Raw genomic sequence first — 20,072 nt, forward strand, 5'->3', positions numbered from 1 at the left:
AAAAATACTGGGTAGCTAAAGTGAATTTATGACAATTTATCTTCTGTGAAAATACCTTTAATGTTCATTGTTTAAAACTAAAAACATGAATAGGTACATGGTAGAGACGTAGAGTATCATATAGGTTCAGGAAATTCCAACTTTCAAGGGCACACGGTGACAAAGAAATATTCAGTTATATTTATACTCATATAGGTACCTACTACCTACGATATACCTACTCAAGAAAATAAAATGCAACCTTACAATTAGGTCTATGAATAAAACATATTATAATAATGCTCGAACAAAGTGATATAGACAGTTGTTGAATATGATGATAACTGGTTTAGTGTCAATGTCCATATTTGTTTAATAAGTAATTATTTTAAGCCACCGCAAACTTTTATATAATACAATATGTATTTTAGTATTTATGTATTAGGTTTTAGTATATTATAGAAGTCTGTGGTTATATTACCGGAAATATAGTATGGTAGGTCGTAGGTACTTACTATAGTGTTAGTAAGGTCTTCTCAGTTTTCATTTTCGTGATTTGTCACCGACTGCCCATAAAGTTTACAGTTTACACACAATATTACACCTAGGTACTCAGGGTTGTTATGTTTAAAACATTTGTTTTAAACGTTTTGTTCATTGTTTAAAACGGATAAAACATATGTTTAAAACAATGTAAAATCCAACTGAATGTTGTGTTTTTTTTTTTTTTGGTTTATTATTAATAATAAATTTTACCAATGAATATCCTTCAGAAATAAAGTTAAAGTATTTAAATAATTATATCTATTACAATATATATATCCTTTATTTTAATTTATTTTTTTTTAATTTTATTGAATAAATTACCAATTTTAAAATGTTTTTATTTAATATAATATAATATAATTTAATGGGGGACGGAGTGGCCGAGCGGACTAAGGCGTCGGCTGCGACGCAGCCGGCCCGAGTTCGATACCTTGGCCGCGGGCGGCATTTTTCTTCGGGTAAGTCATGGTGTCCGGAGAACAAGTGCCGCCATCCCCCACCCGGGCATGGCAGATACCTACGGGTGCCCAAAACAAAACCACGTGTAAAATTCTACAATACCCCCCCCCCCCCACAGTACCACAGGCTAATGACCTGAGCAGTCGAAGCGTTAACCCTAATAAAAAAAAAAAAATATGTCATTAATAGAATCATAATATAATGTACACATAAAACATACATTCAGAAATATTTAAAATATAATATAAGTAATAAATAAACAGTGAAACATATTATACTATAGTACACGGCATATTAAATGACAAAACACATAGTAAATTTACGTATTAAATTAAAATTAAAAGATACACCAACTCTGAACCCACTAGATACAAGTATAGCATAATTACACACAAGTACACAAAATACGTATTAAACTATAAGTATAATTATTGTATAAAACTATAAATAAGTAGCCGGGTAGATATTTAATATTCAATATCTTTTATTCCAGGCGAAGCGATACGATACCTTTTAATTTTTAAAGCATATTAAATATATGTATATAAACTTCCCAAGTTCTTAGTGTAGACCTATAAATTAGCTATCTATTCTATCATTTTTAGTGTGAAGTTTTTTTTCATTTAAATAGATTCAATCTATTTACAAAATAAAAATAATAAGTACCTATAATAAGGATAACATAGAAAAATATATACAAGGGGTTTAATAAATAGATTATGTGGCTTGTTAATTTTGAATGGAAACTTTTATAGTGGCTCTTTGCAAGCTCGTTTGCTGTTTGTATTTTTAGGTCATTGTGGATGGCTGCATTTGTTATGTACCATATAGCACCGGTGATTAAGGCCGGTCCTAAGGCTATTTACTGGAAGCCTTGAATAGGGTGAATGATAGCGGGTTTTGCAGGGTCCCAAATTTGGATGCTGTATGACCACGATGATCAAAGTCGGACTAGCCCGGGCCGCTAGTCCGCAATTGGGGCCCCGGCTTAATTATGGTAATTGGGGGCCCCTAATTTTGTACCTATTAATCATTGGCGCAAATAGGGGGAGGGGGCTTGGGGGGACTTAGTCCCCCAAATGCCGGCCAAGTCCCCCCAATTCAAAATCTAGTAATTAGTACTAATTTTTATATTCTGTGGTACTAAGCAATATGGCCTATGGTGAGGAGGGCTTAAGTTCCCCCAAAAAATTTAGTCAATTTGCGCCTATGCTATTAATATTATTATTCATTTAGAGTAAATAGATATACGAAATACATATTTTTTTTTTTCAAATCAGGAAACATATTTTTGTTTACAGTCTTGAGAAGTTCTCAATAATTATTAAAATAATGACGTTATTATTATCATACTACGAATTTAATAGCTTATACAAATATGTATTATTGATTATAAATAGTGTAAAATTGTTGTGACTATTTAATAATATTATACGGGCGTATGCGGTATGCGTATCATTGATTAAATAAACTTAGGTAGGTATATTTAATCAATGTGCATATGACTTGGTATTCGCATTATCACTGATTGTAACTGAATTATTATATACCTGGATAAGCATTAAGCATTGTAATCGTGCACAATTTGACACAATTTGAATCAATGTTTTTCTTTATGATGTCACAGATGGTGTAGCCACTAGCCAGTGTAGGAGCTACGCCACAGTGGCGTAATTTCCATATTGAAAATAAAGTAAAACCAGTTAATTTATCGAATGATTGAATTTTAGTTAGGTACGTATTTAGTTATTTGTGCCAATGTAACAAGCCTATACTATAATATAATATAAAAATTTTCCATGTGCCTACATATAAATTGGATTGCAAGCCAAGTGACTTTTTTGTTCTGGTCTAGTCAAAACATTTTCCATTTGCCTGTGGGGGCCAGGCGCGGATATAGAACATATTTATGGGGGGGGGAGGGGGCATCTTAAATAAAATTTCAGCCTAAGTCTGATAAAAACAAATATAAATATATACAGTGAAACTTCCATATAACGAACTTCCATTTAACGAAATTTTCTGTTTAACGAAATATTTTTAAGAATTATGACCTTCATTGTTAATTACACGTACATTTATCTCCAAATAACGAATCTGATGTTTCTATATAACGAAATAATTATTCGATAAAAACCAGTTTTTGTAAATGTTGTCACTATCAAATTGATAGTTTATGTCATAGTTCTAAAATTGTACATGAACAATGTACCCGATAAAGATAAGACACCGAAGGTAGGCAAACTGATTAATTTTACTGTAGTACACTTCAGTTCCAATATTGGTGCAAACGAGTATACATTCTTTCGTTTTCTCTTTGTCCATACAAAAAAAATGTCAAAACGTACCTAAATGTTTATCCATCGCCGATAAATTTGAAATTTTGATGTAAAACTTGACGATATAGAAACTTTTTACGAAAGAAGGAATATTTTCAAAAATAATAAGCAAACAAAACTTACTTATTATTTCTTTTAAATTATATTTAAGGTTAAAAATTAAATTAAACTGTAATATGATGTTTGATGTTGTTTTTACATACATACAGTATACATAATAAAAAAATAATAAAAAAAAAGTTGAAAAAAATACGTAATTCTATTTAACGAATTCCTCTATATAACGAATTTTTTTTGCTGCTTATTCGACTTCGTTATATGGAAGTTTCACTGTATAATAGAAAATTCACCCCCCCCCCCCCTTGGATCCTCGCCTGGTGAGGGCTCTTTTTTTCAAATCGCGGACTGGGCCTTTCCGAGCCTGTCCGACACTGATGATGATTACTTTATATATGAGTAGTGTGTAAAGTTAGGTAGGTAATTCACAATACTATATTATTATACCAAGAAATGTCCCAAATCCCAATGTTCGTAGGTAATTTATTAGTTTTAGATATTAGTTAGTTAAACGTAAAATTGTATATAATTTAAGTTTCATATTTTTGTATGCTTGGAATGAATATGGTCATAAAAGCAGCTGGGTACTTACTATAAATTAATAACAAGATATATTTACCCTAAAATGTTGTTCACCAATCGGCAATCACCCATAAAACTATCGACGGACGCCAATAAGTAATTTCCAATTTGTCGCTATTTTAGGGCATTATAAATTACGCCTATTTGAAAATTGAAGTAGGTACCTACTACCTACATAATACAATTAATTTTAAATTACTGTCACGCCTCGCACATATATACAGGACTTTATTGGCTCGGACTTTTCATGCTTAGGATTTATCTACTGTGAATTTATTATGACTCGGACTTTTTACCACGATTCCTTGTAACTATATGTCATAATATACTCATAAGTCACAACTTGTGACACATAAATTGACTATGCATACGGACATAGGTAAGGTATAAAAATTGTAAGTCGTAAGCATGCATATTGCTAATATATGTAAGTAGGTAGGTATACAATACTGAATACACATATTATTATTATTATTATTATGATTATAATTAATTCATGCCTGTAAAGTTGTAAAGATGTAGTTAAACAAACGAATTAATGTTGTATCAGACATTCAGACATCAGCTGTTCTGCCATCAGCTGCGGCGGTACCTCGGAAGGTGTAATGCTTCGTTTACATTGTAAACATTACCTACATAACATAACTATTAACTATATAGGTACATTGTATAAACTTACAACTTTACATCACGGTGACACACGGTATTTTCTAACAGATTTTCTAATTGTTCTAAGACCGTCGTGCTTTACATAATAATTATAAATTATAATTCCATGTTACATCGTTATCAGTTATTGTTATTATTCTATGTTATCAGTTAATCGAGTCGTAAAGTACTAAGTAGTCACTATAATATAGTCAATAGTCACTAGTCACTACTCACTACTCATTGAGTACTCGGTGCTCACTGGCCAGTGTTTCTTAGTCGTCACTCGTCACGGACCACAAACCTTGGCTTGACGGTCGACCGATGACCGAATAAATGTTGATGGACGTCGGACGTCGTGTACGTGAGATTTCCTTTCGTGGCGGACGCGATTAGATATTTACGGATCATTAGCCGCCGTAACGCCGATCTGAAATGAATTCACCCGAGGGAGCCTCTGCGGCTGGGATGCCGTCTACGATTTCGTTGGATTCGCTTCCCATCGAGGTAAACAGTAAACACGTCACGGACGAGGAGAAAGCGTCCGCATTGTTGGACTATTTTCTTTACGTCGGGGGCCGAATTTGACAAATTGTACGACTTAAGTTGGTACTTTACTGGATGTCTAGGGAGGACATTGAGAATTGAAATGTGCTGGGGTTTTGATTCTTAAGTGTTCCAGTAAGATTTGACATTTCATAATCATATTGATATACTAACTGTAGATCAACAGTGTCTCGTTAGAAACATCTGAGAATGGTGTGCCACGCTCTTGGTCTACTTGTACAGTAAAGTTGTACTTGTCGTATATCCATACCTACTAAACATTATTCCTATTCCCGATACAAACGTTGGCGTTAAAAAATGAGTGTATTAATTAAATAATTTAGCTATAACATCTACATTATTATAGTTGTTAGACTGTTGGTATTTCCAGAGGCTATTCACTGTAACAAACTGTAGAGCCGCTACAGTGCTGTTAATCAATAATTCACTCAAATTAAAATTTTTGCCCCTCAGATATTCCTAATGATTTGTGAACGTACTGACGCTGACACACTGGTTAGGTCGTTGATGTATGTCAACAAACAGTTCTACGACATAATCAGTGACAACTACCTATGGAAGAAAAGAGTGATGCGTACATTTAACGATTGCAATGTACCATTCATGCTGAAAAGGAATTACAACGGTGAGGCTAGGCGGCCGTCAATGTGCATTGGTGTAGAAAATACATTTTGGTGTTTCTTGTTTGTTTCCATTTCACAGAAAACACATTTAATTGGAAACAATTTGCCTGGCACACAGAATTGGAAGACAGTTGTTGGAGCGAATATGAGACAAAAACCACTACTACTGTTTTTAGTGGAACTCATTTTTCGGAAGTGGATGCCGTTCTTATGGCTAAAGTAAATATTTTAAGATAACAAAACTATTCAAAATTTGAATCACTTATCAACAATATTTTCAGGACGGTAATCATTGTATTTCTGCATCAAGAGATCGTTCTATATGTTTGTGGAACACGGTGGATACAGTAGGGAACCCTGTGGTTCACAAAGTAGACAGCCATTTAGGATGGGTATGGGATTTAGGAATTTATGATGATGATCATTTTTTATCATGTTCTTGGGATTCAAAAGTCAAATTATGGAATACGAGCAGCTTCATGCCTTCTTCACAACCAATACACACATTTAGGTAATTGCAATTTAAAAACACATTTGTATTTGCTTTAAGAATAATATAATTATAAATACTATTGATTTCTGTGTAGTACCGACGCAGCTGTATTGTCAATTACAAGTAAAGAAAATTTTGTTGCTGCCGGATTATATTGTCCTAAGATTATTGCATTTGACCCTCGGGAACCTGAAAAACGACTATTTGAACTACTAAATTCTCATTCACGTAGTATTATTGACTTATGCTTAATAGAAGATTATTATTTGATATCACTGAGTGAAGACAAAACTGTATCTGTTTATGATTTGCGTACAAATAATACTGTCAAATCTATGCTCCTCTCTAATAAAGTAAAAAAAAAAATAAGATTAAAAGAACTTAAGTATTATTATTTTTATATTTTTTACTTTTTTGCTGCAGGGCAGTAGATTTCCAATGTGTGCTTCTTACTATGACAATATACTATTCATTGGCGATAATCGAGATTGTATGTACTGGTTGGACTGTTCACATGGGTTGTTTGATGTTATTCAGGTAGGTTTTTGTGTTTTAATTCAAAGTATAAATAATTACCTTAGTGACATTTTTCTAGGTTGTGAATCTTGCAAAGCCTATAAATGATTGCCGCCGAAACTACAAGCTTAATTGTATTAAATGCACTAATTATGGTAGTATTATGACTGGGGGAAATGAAGGAGTTGTTTACATTTTAACTCCAACAAATCCTGCAAAAGTTATAGCCAAAATTCAACCTTCCGGTTCAGAAATAACTTCAGTAAGTAGATCTTTGAATTATAATAAGGATTTTTATACTTAAAACATGTATTTAATTTTTAGATTGACTATCAAAATGATACTTTAGTTGTTGGATATGTCAGTAGCGATGTCCAAGTTTGGAAAAAAAAATAGTTATATCTGTGATATCCAAATATATTTCACTGCCTTTAATTCTCATTTATTATAAATTATAATACTAAATTGTAAATATTAATTGTTTTTTATGAATCGTTTATTAATGCAGTGTTGTTTAAAATATTTTATTTTAAGAATATTTGTCCTTTATTTTTGACACAATTTAAAATTTAAAAACTAACCTAAAATTATTGTATCAAAATATTATAATTTACATCAAAGACTCACCTCAGTATACATTTTATAATTACCACAGATAAAAGACGGTTATTTCTTTTTCTTTTTTTACCACTTTTATACATTATATTATGTTTAACTTATAAGTAAAACTTTTTTCATCGAATCCTAAAAATAATAAAAAATTACCAGTCTTATTATTTTAACTAAAACAACAATGGGTCAATTTTATTTTACATGACCTACTAATTTGTAATAATTTTTAGTAACTTTTTATATAATATTCTTGTTCCTTTGGATTATGGCTCACTTCTGGACTCTAGTCATTAATAAGTATTAATATTAATATCCTATTTGATATTATTAACAAACAATATTACATTTATTTTTCAGTACTTCAATTCAATAAATAACTATATTATAAGCATTATTATTTTTATTTATATTAATATATTAACTATTATTAAATTATTTAAATTTTAAATACATTACCATGACAATACATTGTAACACTGTTTTCTAAAATTATAAATGATTAATATATTTTAACCATATGTGTATAATACCCTTTATATTGTTAAGATAATATAAAATATATATTTATAAATTTACTATTTAGTATTTGAAACCATTTAATACCACCAGTAAAATTTTTGTTTTATTTAGTCATTCAATCCTGTGCATATTTAGTACCACACATGTGTTCTTAGTGAACATGTCATCATTTTACAATTTAAAAATATGAGTATATGACCAAATGTCCTTATTAAGCTTAATATTTCTGCTGTAGTAATTTACATTCGAGAAGATATAATGAAATGCATTTAGTAAATATACTAATTACTTGAGGTCAAACTTTTCTGAAGTAATGCAGACATATAGTTAGTAAGTAAAGAGCAGTGACTAAATTACAATACAATAGTATTATATTTGATTTAAGATATAAATGTAAATGGTAAAATATCTTTTGATAGATTGATCAGTTATTAATAATTAAATTATTTATCTATTATTTTAGACTATTTAATGAATTATTATTTGTACTATAGTACTGAATAACTTGAAAAATGTTTTAATCTTTTCATTATTTGGAAGGACCTTAAATACTATAGCGCGGTCTACGAAAAGTTGGCCTGCGATCGTCACGCGCTTATTGGCTGTTTTACAGCATGGATGTAAATTGCCTAAAATAATTTAAAATCATGTAATATCACGTTTATGATATAACATAACTATGTACCAACATAAACAAAATAAAATTATAAAAAAACGAAAATCTACCCTAAAATGCGATGAAATACCACCTGATCTGAGCTGAGCTATAGTAAAATAATAATAATACTCCCAAACGTAGAACCCCTGAATATACGAAAAACGACCGATAGGCGCGTGACGATCGCGGCTTACTTTTTGTCGACCACACTGTAGGTGACGACATGGTAAAACCTACTGCCCTGCACAGTTTTAAGCTACTAAGGTTCTTTATTAATTTAATTTCAATAATTTGAGAACATATATTATTATAATTTATAAATCTATTTAACAAGAAACATATTTATTATAGTGAAATACACAAGTATATAAAAATATGCTAATGATTTTATAATAAATAAGATTAAATAGTCTTGAAAGTCATATATTATAATTGTTTACATAAGATCAACTGATTTTGTAACATAATATATTATGTAAAATTAAAATAGGCCTTTACATTCAACAAAATTAACTCATAATAGCAAATAATTAATTAATTTATCTAATTTAGTAATAAAATAATAACATTTTGTTTAAAAAAAGAAATACAATAATTACAATGTAGATAATTTACAAAAAAACATCAGACTAGAAACTGATTTCAATATGATGTTAATCAATAGTGAATGATAATTAGTAAAATGTTAAGTAAATTCCAAAATACTTGTTTCCCAAAATGATGGTCATGTTTATAAGGAAAAAGGAAGAGGGATTCACTCTGGAATGTTGGTAATAAAGGAACTTTAAGGAATTAATGAATAATGGAGGATTAAATTCTATAAGGAAAAGCCCAAACAAAAAAGGAATTAACAAATGGGCGACTAGTATTATTCAAGAATTTTGGTTTAATAGGCCTGATGCTACTAAATAAAAACGTTATCAAGCATTCTACAAATACAAAATAATTTATAATTATTTAAGTAAACATAAAAAAAAAACTATTAATAATAATAATAATCAACTGTAGAAGACAAAATAATAATAGTTTATAAAATTTGATCATACAAACAGTTGTATCACTCTAAATTGACAAAATATATGAAATTTGGTTGTGAAAAAATGTATCACATAAAACAAATTTTAGAACATTAAAACAAAAGAATTTGTTAGGTATTATTGATTTTGTAATAATCCCCCCTCCCTTCCCTCCCGCAGGTCCAACAAGACGAGCCAGGTCTCGGCACGAAGCCTGTTTGAAAAAACCCCAAAAGATGCAACGCTGGATTCACCCAAGTTGCGCCCCAAATTTCCTAATTAAACATAAGTAAATTATTAATTATATTTTTAATTCAGCAAAAAAAATTAAATGCTTACAGAGTTGTCTTAGATTCCATATGCAGTTGATAGGCGTTCCTTCAACTGTTGAGGAAATTGATCAGTAAATCTAGTCCAATTTTCTTCTCCTACTTGATTTTTAAAGCCATGTAATATCTAAATAACAATTTAAGTTTAAATATTTACATATAAAATTAAATTATATAAAATTAACATTTATCTAAGTAATATAAAATAAATAATAACTTTGTAAAACATATCCTTTAAGTCATCTTTAGGATTGATCCATGAAGCAATGGCATCACAAAAGAATATGAAATCTTGAACTACTCCACCAGGATTTAGACTTATCATTTGACACATACCTCTAAATGCACTGTCTTTTTCATCATTGTCTCGGATATTACGTAATGAAGTACACCTAGAACAAAAATAATATTAGCATTGCTCAAAAAACAATTTTAAATTGTTAGTCAAAAATATTTATATTAGTAAATAAGATGCACATTTTGTGTCCCCAAACCAATATGTATGTATTAAGTTTATAATTAATCGATTAAAATAATAAAATTATAAATATAATAAACAATAAAAATATATTATAAATAAGTAATAAAAAAAGTAAAAAAAAATAATTGGTACACACCACATGCGTACAAACTGTTGTAACAGCGGGGCGACGTCTTGAGGGCACACATAACCTAGTCGGCCGATTGTAATTGCTATAAAAAAAAAAAACAAAAAAAAAACGAAAAAACTAATAAAAAATAAATCCATCAAATAACAAATAAAATAGTAAACCATAATAAGTATACAATATTTTTTTTTAAAACAAAATAAAATTAATACACCTAATAAAGATCAAAACTGATGTCTACAATCAAACCCTAAGAGTTAAATAATAGTGTTTAACATTTATTGAATAAGATGATTGATAATCCATGATGTAAAGCAATAATATAACCAAACTAAATGAATGTTAATAGTTATTAATTACTATCAAGTATCAATATATATTATATATAGTAAATAAATAATACAATTTTCTGTTTGTTTAATGTGCGGTTAAAGAGAGAAAATTAATAGTTTTAATTATTTTTTGACTTGGAATTATTATAAACAATTAAAATTATTTATATTTTAGATGATTGGTGAGGAATATATTTTTTAGTTCTAAAATGGTTATTATTTTAGTTATTTGGTACTTATTACATAATATTTATGTACATTTATAAAAGTGACTTCACTATCAGTGATCACATTTTTGGATGGACAACTCCAAAAAATATTTGACATCAAGTTGTTAGTTTATACACTAAACAAATGATAACAGATGATGAAATAATATAATCGAATGAGTAGCAAAACTCATTCTAGAAATGATAATTTTAAATGTACTTTAAAAATGTTTGACTTACAAAACCATTTAACCTATCCTAACAACATTAGGTTAATGATTAATAATCGAGGTGGTTTAATAAATATGCTGAGTGTTTAGGTATCTAATGTGAAATAAACAATTTACAAATACAATTAAATTTGTTTGTAATTCAGATGATTTTAAAAGTAGAATGTGTAGGCATATAGTTCTTCATCACTCTTTGGCAATATATAATCTATACATTTATTTTATTTTTTTAAAAATGTAAAGTATAACAAATATATATTTATTTGAGTAATTAATGTATTAATGTTCTCAGAATTTATTCATATTTACCTGTATTTTCTAGTAGAGTTTTAGGTGTATTTGTTCGATTCATTGTTACTACTAACTGATTTAAAATTATTGGTACATATGGTTGCATTTCAGTACCTATTGGAATATACAAAAAATTAAAAATTATAATCTAACACAAATCTTCACCATGCATACTCCTTTTTTTCCTTTAATTATGCATTTACTCAAATTCTGATCCATAACGTTTTTAAATATTCTTAAAGATCATATTTTTAAATTGTTATACCATTAAATGATTGTCTCGGGGTTAATACAAACTTTTTTTCAAGTAAAAACTTATTTTGATTCATCTAAATAAAAATGTGTACAAGCAATTTTTAAGTTATTTAACTTTATGTATGTACTAAGGATAATCTAACCTATGTTAAAAGGTATGGCAAATATGGAGCATAATAATATGATGGTTAAGAAATAAACAAAATATTGCATACAATTTTGTTTTAGGTACAATTTTTATTCAAGACTATTAACCTTAGTTTAACATGAAGTTTATTAATTCATAAACCGCTCATTCTAACTTCAATTCATAACATAATTAACTGAAAATGTACATTTTCACTTTTATGAAGTTTTTATTGCAATAGGACAATTTTTAAATGGTATAAAAAATCTATTTGAAAATATGAACTTTAAGGAGATCTAAAATATATTAGTTTTTTGAATAAATTCATTATTAAGGGGTAAAAAAGGAAGGATAGTTTTTTATTGGCAAGCTTGGTGATTTGAATTACCCTGTATTTACATAATAACATTTAATAGTTTTATTACCCAATTTTACAGCAATCTCTCCTATTGCCCATGTGGCATTATTACAAACTGAGATGTGATCAGGATTCAAATTTTGGGCTAATATTGGCATGAAATCAGCTAAAAAAATAACAATATATTATTGGCATTAATTTAGTTATTAACTCTCTGTCGGGACTTTAAGTAAGTTATGTTAATAATATAAAAAAACTTCCACATATTCTCTCTATCATTGTTCCAACCACTGTCTGCATTTTAGAAGCTAACTAGAGAAATTCAACGCTACAAAGCTATTAATTAATTAATATTTAGTACTATTTACTAATACACCTTACATAATTATAGTAGGTAATTTAAATTAATTAATTATTTTTAAATATAAATACATGTATCAAGTTATTATACCTATACAGGGATGTACATGTTGGAAACATGCTTTTGTCAGATCTCCAAGAAGAGCAAAAGAACTTTGCCTTACTTCAGCTAATGGGTCTTGCATGCACTGATAAAGCAATTGTAATGTATTTGAACCATTTATTAAGGTTTCAATAAATGTAGTTAATCCTTCTGCTAAACCTGAGAGTAAGTCTAAAGCTACAATCATAAAATCCTTATCAGGTGCATCAAACTGGTCTGGACTTTGAGAATTAGCCTATAAATTACAATGTTTATTTTATAAATATTTAATGAAAAAAAAAAGTATAATCTTATACTTACTATATTTTGGTTTAATGTTTGTTCAACTAGTGAAATACATCTTTTGAATACGGGTTCAGCATATGGCATGAATCCAGATTGTAATGCAGTGGCAACACTAGATAAACACTAACAGCAAAAATAAAATAAGTATATTATTTTATTAAAAAAATATATGGATACATACTTCTAATAATGGAAACAGATCTTTATCTTCATCTTTCAATGCATTCCATTTTTGAATTAAGGGAGGCATCAATAAATGAATATATTCTGGCTTATTTAAATTATGACCAACCGAGTCAGCCAAAGTCCCAATTGCATCATATAAAATTAATAAATTTTTATGCTAAAATATAAATTTTAAATGTACATACATTATTAACATTATCATAAGATTAAAATTTCTTTGCATTTTTAATTACTTGATATTTACTAAAAGCAAACACTAATGTTTCTAATATAAATCCTAAATATGGTACTAGTTCAGTAGTTGCTTCTTCTTCTAAAGTAGCAAAAGCAGAACATGCAGCTTCTTGAACTCTTTTGTTGGAATCCAATATTCGTGTAAGTAACTAAAATAAAATTATATAAAATATTAAGTAAGGATATTATGTATGTTTTATAATATATTAAAATGTTTAGATTTTCTAATTACAAATTGTCAATACTTTCAGTATTTTACAACGAAAACTTGCAGCAATAAAACATATTTAATTTAAGATTATTATTATTAATTAATATTGATTCATCAAATAGTATTTTGCAATAAAATTATGTACAGATATTATTGTATATTATATAATATATAATATATTGTTTTAGTTATCAAGACATTTTAAATATTATTTTTTCTATTCTAACAATTATTACAAATATTGAAACAATTTAACATATATTAATTAAAATTGCTTTACATATATTTTAAATTGATTACGTATATTAATATTATAGTAAATTTAACTTTGTTGAAAATTGCCTTGAAAGTTTAAAATTGTATAGTATTTAGATACTAGTATACTATAGTAAATAAGATTACATTTCAATCTCTGGAAAAATTAGTATTTACTATTTACTATTTTTAAACATCTTGAATACACAGTTATAATTTAAATTTGATTTTACAAATAATCTAATTTACTAACTTCATTCATCATTGGTTTTAAATATTGTTCATGTGGTTGACTAACAACCCAGTGGCAATAACGAGAAAGTGTCCAACATATGATGGCTCGAACTAATGCTTTTTTGTCACTCAAATGATTAATCATGTATGGTATAAGTTCATTTAAATGTGGGATCATACCATTCATGCATCCTATATTAACATTTCAATAGTTAAGATTTTTCGTCATTAAAAACCTTTTAAAGTTTTACCTTCAGCAATAGCTCCTAGAGCTAAGATTCCAGATTCTTTGACTTCCCATTCTGTAGATGAAAGTGTTTCTTTTAAAATAGGCATGAGTATTGGAAGAATATCCTCTTTAAATACATTAGCTAATACATCTAAAGCAGCAGCACTACACTTTCCTATATTATGACAATTGTAATTAAGTAAACAAAAAGCATTAATTTTCATTTTAATAGTTCAAAACTCACTTAAATTCCAATCAGATAAACTGCTATCATCTCCTAAATTATCATCATCATCTTCTTCGTCATTATTATCTTCTTCATTACCATGTGTATTACGTGACTTATGAAATCTAGGACGAATATCTTCTTCACGATCAGGAACATTTTCATCTTCTTCAACATCACCCTGAATAATTAATATATCATATTAGAATTGAAAATGTAAGAATAAAATTTAAATGTTTATAAGGATTAACCTTTAATAAAATAATATCTATTTCTGAGTATCGCATTCCATTAACAAGAATAGGTACTAGTCTAGGTAAATATGGTGTAAGTGCTTCTTTACATATTTGTTGGTCAGCAATTGATAGCCAAAACTCACATGCCTCTAATGCAACATTTTCATCTGGATCTTGCGTTCTTAATAACATATACTAAACAAAAGTACAAAACACACTGATGTTATAATTTCTATTTTAAAATAACAATGAAAAAAAATAAAAATGTATTTGCTAACCTCAATGATATCATGTAAATGGGGAAGTAGTCGATCCATTCTTACTTCTAAAAGCATAACAATAGCTCTGCAAACGTTTTTCCTAACTTCTGCTTCATCGTCAACAGCTAAATGAAATAAATTCTACAACAAATATAAATGTATTATTAACTATTACTTAAAAGCTATAACATTATTAGAAATTAATATTACCTCTAAAAACACATCAATGTGATTCATTAAAGAAGGGGTTTTCTGTACAATAAACTGATTTACACATCCAATTGCATGTGATCTAGATATATGTAAAACAGCGTAATAATAACATAAATATACAAAAATAATAAAATATTTTAGTATATTATTATCTGTGAAAAATTAACTAATAAGCTGTTATATTTACTAATAAATATAACACAAATACAAAAGAAAATTAAAAAATATATATATGTATAATAAATATTACCTAATTTTTGGACTTGAATGTTTAAAAAATTGTAGAAACTTTGGAATGAGAATATCAAGCGGCTTGTTTTGCCGATCGTCTTCTAAATACTCAGATGAATCTTCACATATTTTTTGCAAAGCTCCAAAAGCCCCCTATTATAAAAAGGAATAAAAATTACTCAGAATACAATAAACTCAAAAATTAAATTATATTAATTGTATTAAAAAAATTATGATTAAAATAAATCATAACTTTAAAAACCTTAATTTAAAATAATATTTCAAAATAATAAATCTATATTAATCTTAATAAATTTAAAATAAAAATTAAATACCTCGCAAACATTATAATCGGCAGAATCAAGCATTTGACAAAGGGCAGGCAAAAGCTCAGGCCAGGTGTTGATACCACGTGATGCTATTGTTGTGATTAAAATGCCAACAGTTGCCCTTATTAATGCTGAATTATCTCCAACTGCAGTTAGGCATTCAGACTTTACAAACTCTGTAACTGTAGGGGGTAAATTTTCATAGTGACTCTTGATGTTATTTTTCAATATCAAACCGCTTAATGATCTTGTAGGTTCATCTAAAAAAAAGATATTACTATTATTTACTAATTTGTTAATGAAATTGTAAATCAAGTACCTATAAGCGATATTTAAAACAAATGATAATTTGGCCAATATTTATTTATTTTTTTATTTCACTAAATTAATCAAAATTAAAGATTTATTTAAAATAAAGCGGAACCAACCAAAATTACAAAATTGATATTACTATACCTTCAGAAGTAAGTTTTGTCAATACAAATATCAAATAATTGTTAAAATCTGATACTTGATTTAGTTCTTCCAATTTCTGTGTAATCATATTAAGGAATTTTTTATATTGTTTAAAATTAATTATTAAATATTTTTTTTTTTAAGAATACCTAGAATAATAAAGTAAAATATAAATATTAAGATTGTACCAATAAACTATAAAGTATCATAGTTTTAAATACTTAGTTCATAACTAAACCCCGGGATAAACCCTAAGTAATAACTAAACAACCATTAGGTACCTACCTATATAATTAAACGTTATTTTATCAGTAGCAGATGTAATAAACAGGTACACATTACTCTATGAAATAATGTACGAAAATAGTTTTAAAAAAAGTAAAAAACACTTTTAAAAATAAAAATATAGGTATAACATGATTTTCAATAAATATTCATATTCTTATTTTATGTTTCAGATATTTTTAAATATATGTTTTACTATGGATTATGCTTATAAATGTTTTATCATACCTACTAAATGATATTAAAATTTTGTTAATTAATAATAATTTTTTTATAAATATAAAATACCTATGTATTTATGAAAATGTAAAAGTCTGTCACTGTTTTACTTTAATTTATGCAAAATGTAATTTGAAATTTTAATGTACTTAGATATACAATTATTAATGGGTACCAGCTACTTCTATTTAAATCAAAATAACACAATTGGAAAATGTTTGATTTAAAAAATTAAGAGAAGGTAATGTACTACAATATTATCTCGAATATTATGTTTTAGTATAACAACAATCTAGAATGCACCTGGTGTCCGGGCATCAGTTTTTTAATACTTTATAAAAATATGATATAGGTACCTATTAGTTATTATAAGAAGTTAATACACATTGGCTTGCTTTATATTATTACTACTAGGTAACTTTTTAATATTAATTTTATTTAATATAATAAGTCATTAATTAAAAAAATGTGCATTTTAAACTGAGACTTAATGCAACTTACACAATCATAGATATTTAGGTACCTACTAAGAAACAGTTGATCTATGGCTTGGGTCTGGAGACCTACTAACTTCCAACTAACGAAATACCTATTCTAAATTACTTGAATGTGAGTAACCTTAAGGTAAATGAAATATTAGGATTTTTACACTGTACCTATTTAGAAACATATATTTTTATTATTTACTATAAACAAATGTACGTTAATGAATACATATAGGTACTTAATTTCTAGTAAAAAAAAATAGTTAGGTAAATGTGGAACATTGGTAACTCTGTCAATTAAAAAATATTATTACTATAAACCCAACTTAATTAGAAAATCTGTATAACTATTAAACAAGTGGTTATAATTTTTCACACCCAACATACAAACCTAACCATGAGTGAAAACATGTTAGATAAAAAAGGATACTTGTTGTACAGTCCGTTGAATAACCGTGTCGGGCGACTGGGATTCTTTGAGCAGCTGAATGATTTGCCGTAATCCCTCTTCTTGCGGCTGCCAGGCCATTATCATGCTAACGCCAAATGTCTGGAGAGTTCCGTCGGTCGGTGAAATGCAGTTACAATAACTGCGAGAAAAAACGTGCCGATGCCAATACTAAATAGTATATAAATAAGATAGTTTATTTTGTTATATGCAATGGTCCGTGTGTGCGGAATGTCCAAGATTTTACCGTAGTATTGTAGCCAAGCTATTCGTACGTATTACTAATATTAAATATATATTTTTACAAAAGATGGAGCGAGAGTGTGTTTTATGAGAGAGGACTGCGACCGCGGACACAGCCAAAAAAATCAACGGCAAACGATGATGCTCGGAAAGTCAGAAACTAGGAAATCGACCGTATAGCGAAATAGCGAATGTGTTACGATAAAACTATAGTAAAGTCGATAAGCACTAAGCAGTAAGCACATACACATTTTATGTTATTTTTTTCACTCTTTTAACGTCGTCCCGTCTCGCTCACACTAGTAACGATTGGTACGAACTGACTCAACGATGACACGCGTAACATAACCGGCATCTCGTCAACGATGTGCGACGAAAAGCGCGCGCAATTCAAACACACACAGCTGTTTATACTACGGCTGTGGATAGTACCATCATCTATTTCCGTGGTTTATACATTAGGATTTTTGGTTATTGTTATTTGTTATTGGCTTATTGCAACGAATTAATTATTAAATATATTATATTATCGCGACGCACGTTCATATACGGGTATGAGTTTGTCCCAGTTAATAGAAGCTGAGAGAAAACTAAACTAATACTATACCTATTAGACTATTTTGTTTATAGATGTGGTTCCCGTTGACAAAATGTTGTACCTACATCTACTGGTTGTTCTTATTCCAAATATAAACTAAAATATTGGTTCTACAATAATCTATACCGGAAAAGAAATAAACTATTTGTATACCAAGTTAAAAATGATTATTCATATTATAAATTATACTTATGTTTTTATCCTCTTTTATAATTTTTTTCAAAATTCATTCTAACAAAAAGTATCAATATTAGTAATAATTAGCTAGTAATAACAATATTAAAAAATTGTATTGGCTAGTAAATATTTAAATTTAAAAAAGGATAAGATACCTATTTCCATATAAGCAAAGACAACAAGTTATTCATCAATATTACATCATGTCTTTATTTGGTAATCTGGCAACCTTACTTATTATGGATTATTCTCCAAAAGTTATTTTCGTTTTTATATTATTAATTATTATTTATAGTATATGAAATTTGTTATATAAATTCAAAATCGTGTAAAAATGTTTCAGTGTTGAATTTCAATTAAGTATTTAAAGCAAAAAATATAAGTGAAATTGTAGTGTAATAAAATTTTTTTTTTTTAAAGCAAAAAGCGGTGTTTCACGTATTCACTCACCAATATTTCTTTATTTTATATTTTTTAAGTGTTATTTGAGTCCAGTCTTGTAAACTATTAGAATACAAGTATTTAAATACTTTTTGAAGTATTTATATATGGTATTCTAAATACAATTTTTTTAATGTAATTTTTAAGTATTTTGAATACTTTTTAAAAGTATTTTTAATAACATTTAAATACTTGTATTATTCGCGGAAGTAATGCGAAAGCAATTCCCGCGGCGCCGTCGGTTATAAACTGGAAAAAAAAAAAAAAAAATACTTGTATTAAAATACCATAAAGTCGGTTTTATTAATTTTAATTTATTGTTTTTCACAAAAAATTGACATCAATAAAAATAATATTGCTTTCGTTGAAACAATATTGACAATAATATTATAATCATAATAATATTCTCTTTTCTTATAGTATATTATGTATTTGGTACTTCTAAGAATAATTTATTGTATAGTTAATTTGTATTATTGTTATTTTAAAGTAATAATACATAATAATCGAATAGACGCCTAGTTTTATAGAATATAATTTATACAATTATACCAAATAAGTTACTATAAGTATACCTAATATAGTGTAATACACTAATACTTACCTATAATATTTATATTATTCGGTAATTGATAAATCTAATGAGTAATAAAGTAATAAGATATTAGTGATATTGCTAGGTCCCTAATACCTATATTAAATATTAGATAATGTAGGTATGCAGTATATATTCCAAATCACATTATTATCGTTTAATTTTCATTCCGTTTTATCA

General features: G+C 27.8%; 2 protein-coding genes across 3 annotated transcripts; one reads left to right on the plus strand and one right to left on the minus strand.

Moving 5' to 3' along the window:
* Nucleotides 1–4,628: 4,628 nt before the first annotated feature.
* Nucleotides 4,629–8,017, plus strand: LOC132942636 (F-box/WD repeat-containing protein 9-like). The gene is made up of 8 exons (XM_061011200.1): nucleotides 4,629–5,117; nucleotides 5,631–5,802; nucleotides 5,880–6,019; nucleotides 6,082–6,311; nucleotides 6,388–6,646; nucleotides 6,717–6,830; nucleotides 6,889–7,071; nucleotides 7,134–8,017. Exons 1-8 carry the CDS (start codon nucleotides 5,046–5,048, stop codon nucleotides 7,203–7,205), a joined length of 1,242 nt encoding a protein of 413 aa, XP_060867183.1. The 5' UTR covers nucleotides 4,629–5,045; the 3' UTR covers nucleotides 7,206–8,017.
* Nucleotides 8,018–9,151: 1,134 nt separating this feature from the next.
* LOC132942635 (transportin-1) lies at nucleotides 9,152–18,332 on the minus strand. 2 transcript variants are annotated; one of them, XM_061011199.1, is made up of 21 exons: nucleotides 18,086–18,330; nucleotides 17,821–18,009; nucleotides 16,402–16,477; nucleotides 15,952–16,205; nucleotides 15,636–15,769; nucleotides 15,383–15,464; nucleotides 15,191–15,313; nucleotides 14,928–15,107; nucleotides 14,695–14,857; nucleotides 14,473–14,625; nucleotides 14,241–14,413; nucleotides 13,521–13,670; nucleotides 13,283–13,444; nucleotides 13,117–13,224; nucleotides 12,805–13,051; nucleotides 12,421–12,519; nucleotides 11,632–11,727; nucleotides 10,561–10,636; nucleotides 10,161–10,335; nucleotides 9,954–10,070; nucleotides 9,152–9,889 (listed from the first exon to the last, which is right to left on the minus strand). In XM_061011199.1, the coding sequence occupies exons 2-20, from the start codon at nucleotides 17,923–17,925 to the stop codon at nucleotides 9,963–9,965; spliced, it is 2,664 nt and encodes an 887-aa protein (XP_060867182.1). In that variant the 5' UTR covers nucleotides 17,926–18,009; nucleotides 18,086–18,330; the 3' UTR covers nucleotides 9,152–9,889; nucleotides 9,954–9,962. The 2 variants fall into 2 exon arrangements, 1 of the variants encoding a protein (XP_060867182.1); XR_009664302.1 differs by lacking the exons at nucleotides 9,152–9,889; nucleotides 10,561–10,636 and having other exon boundaries at nucleotides 18,086–18,332.
* Nucleotides 18,333–20,072: the final 1,740 nt, after the last annotated feature.

The sequence above is a fragment of the Metopolophium dirhodum genome, chromosome 4 (genome assembly GCF_019925205.1).
Source record: "Metopolophium dirhodum isolate CAU chromosome 4, ASM1992520v1, whole genome shotgun sequence".
Taxonomy (NCBI): Eukaryota; Metazoa; Arthropoda; class Insecta; order Hemiptera; family Aphididae; genus Metopolophium; species Metopolophium dirhodum.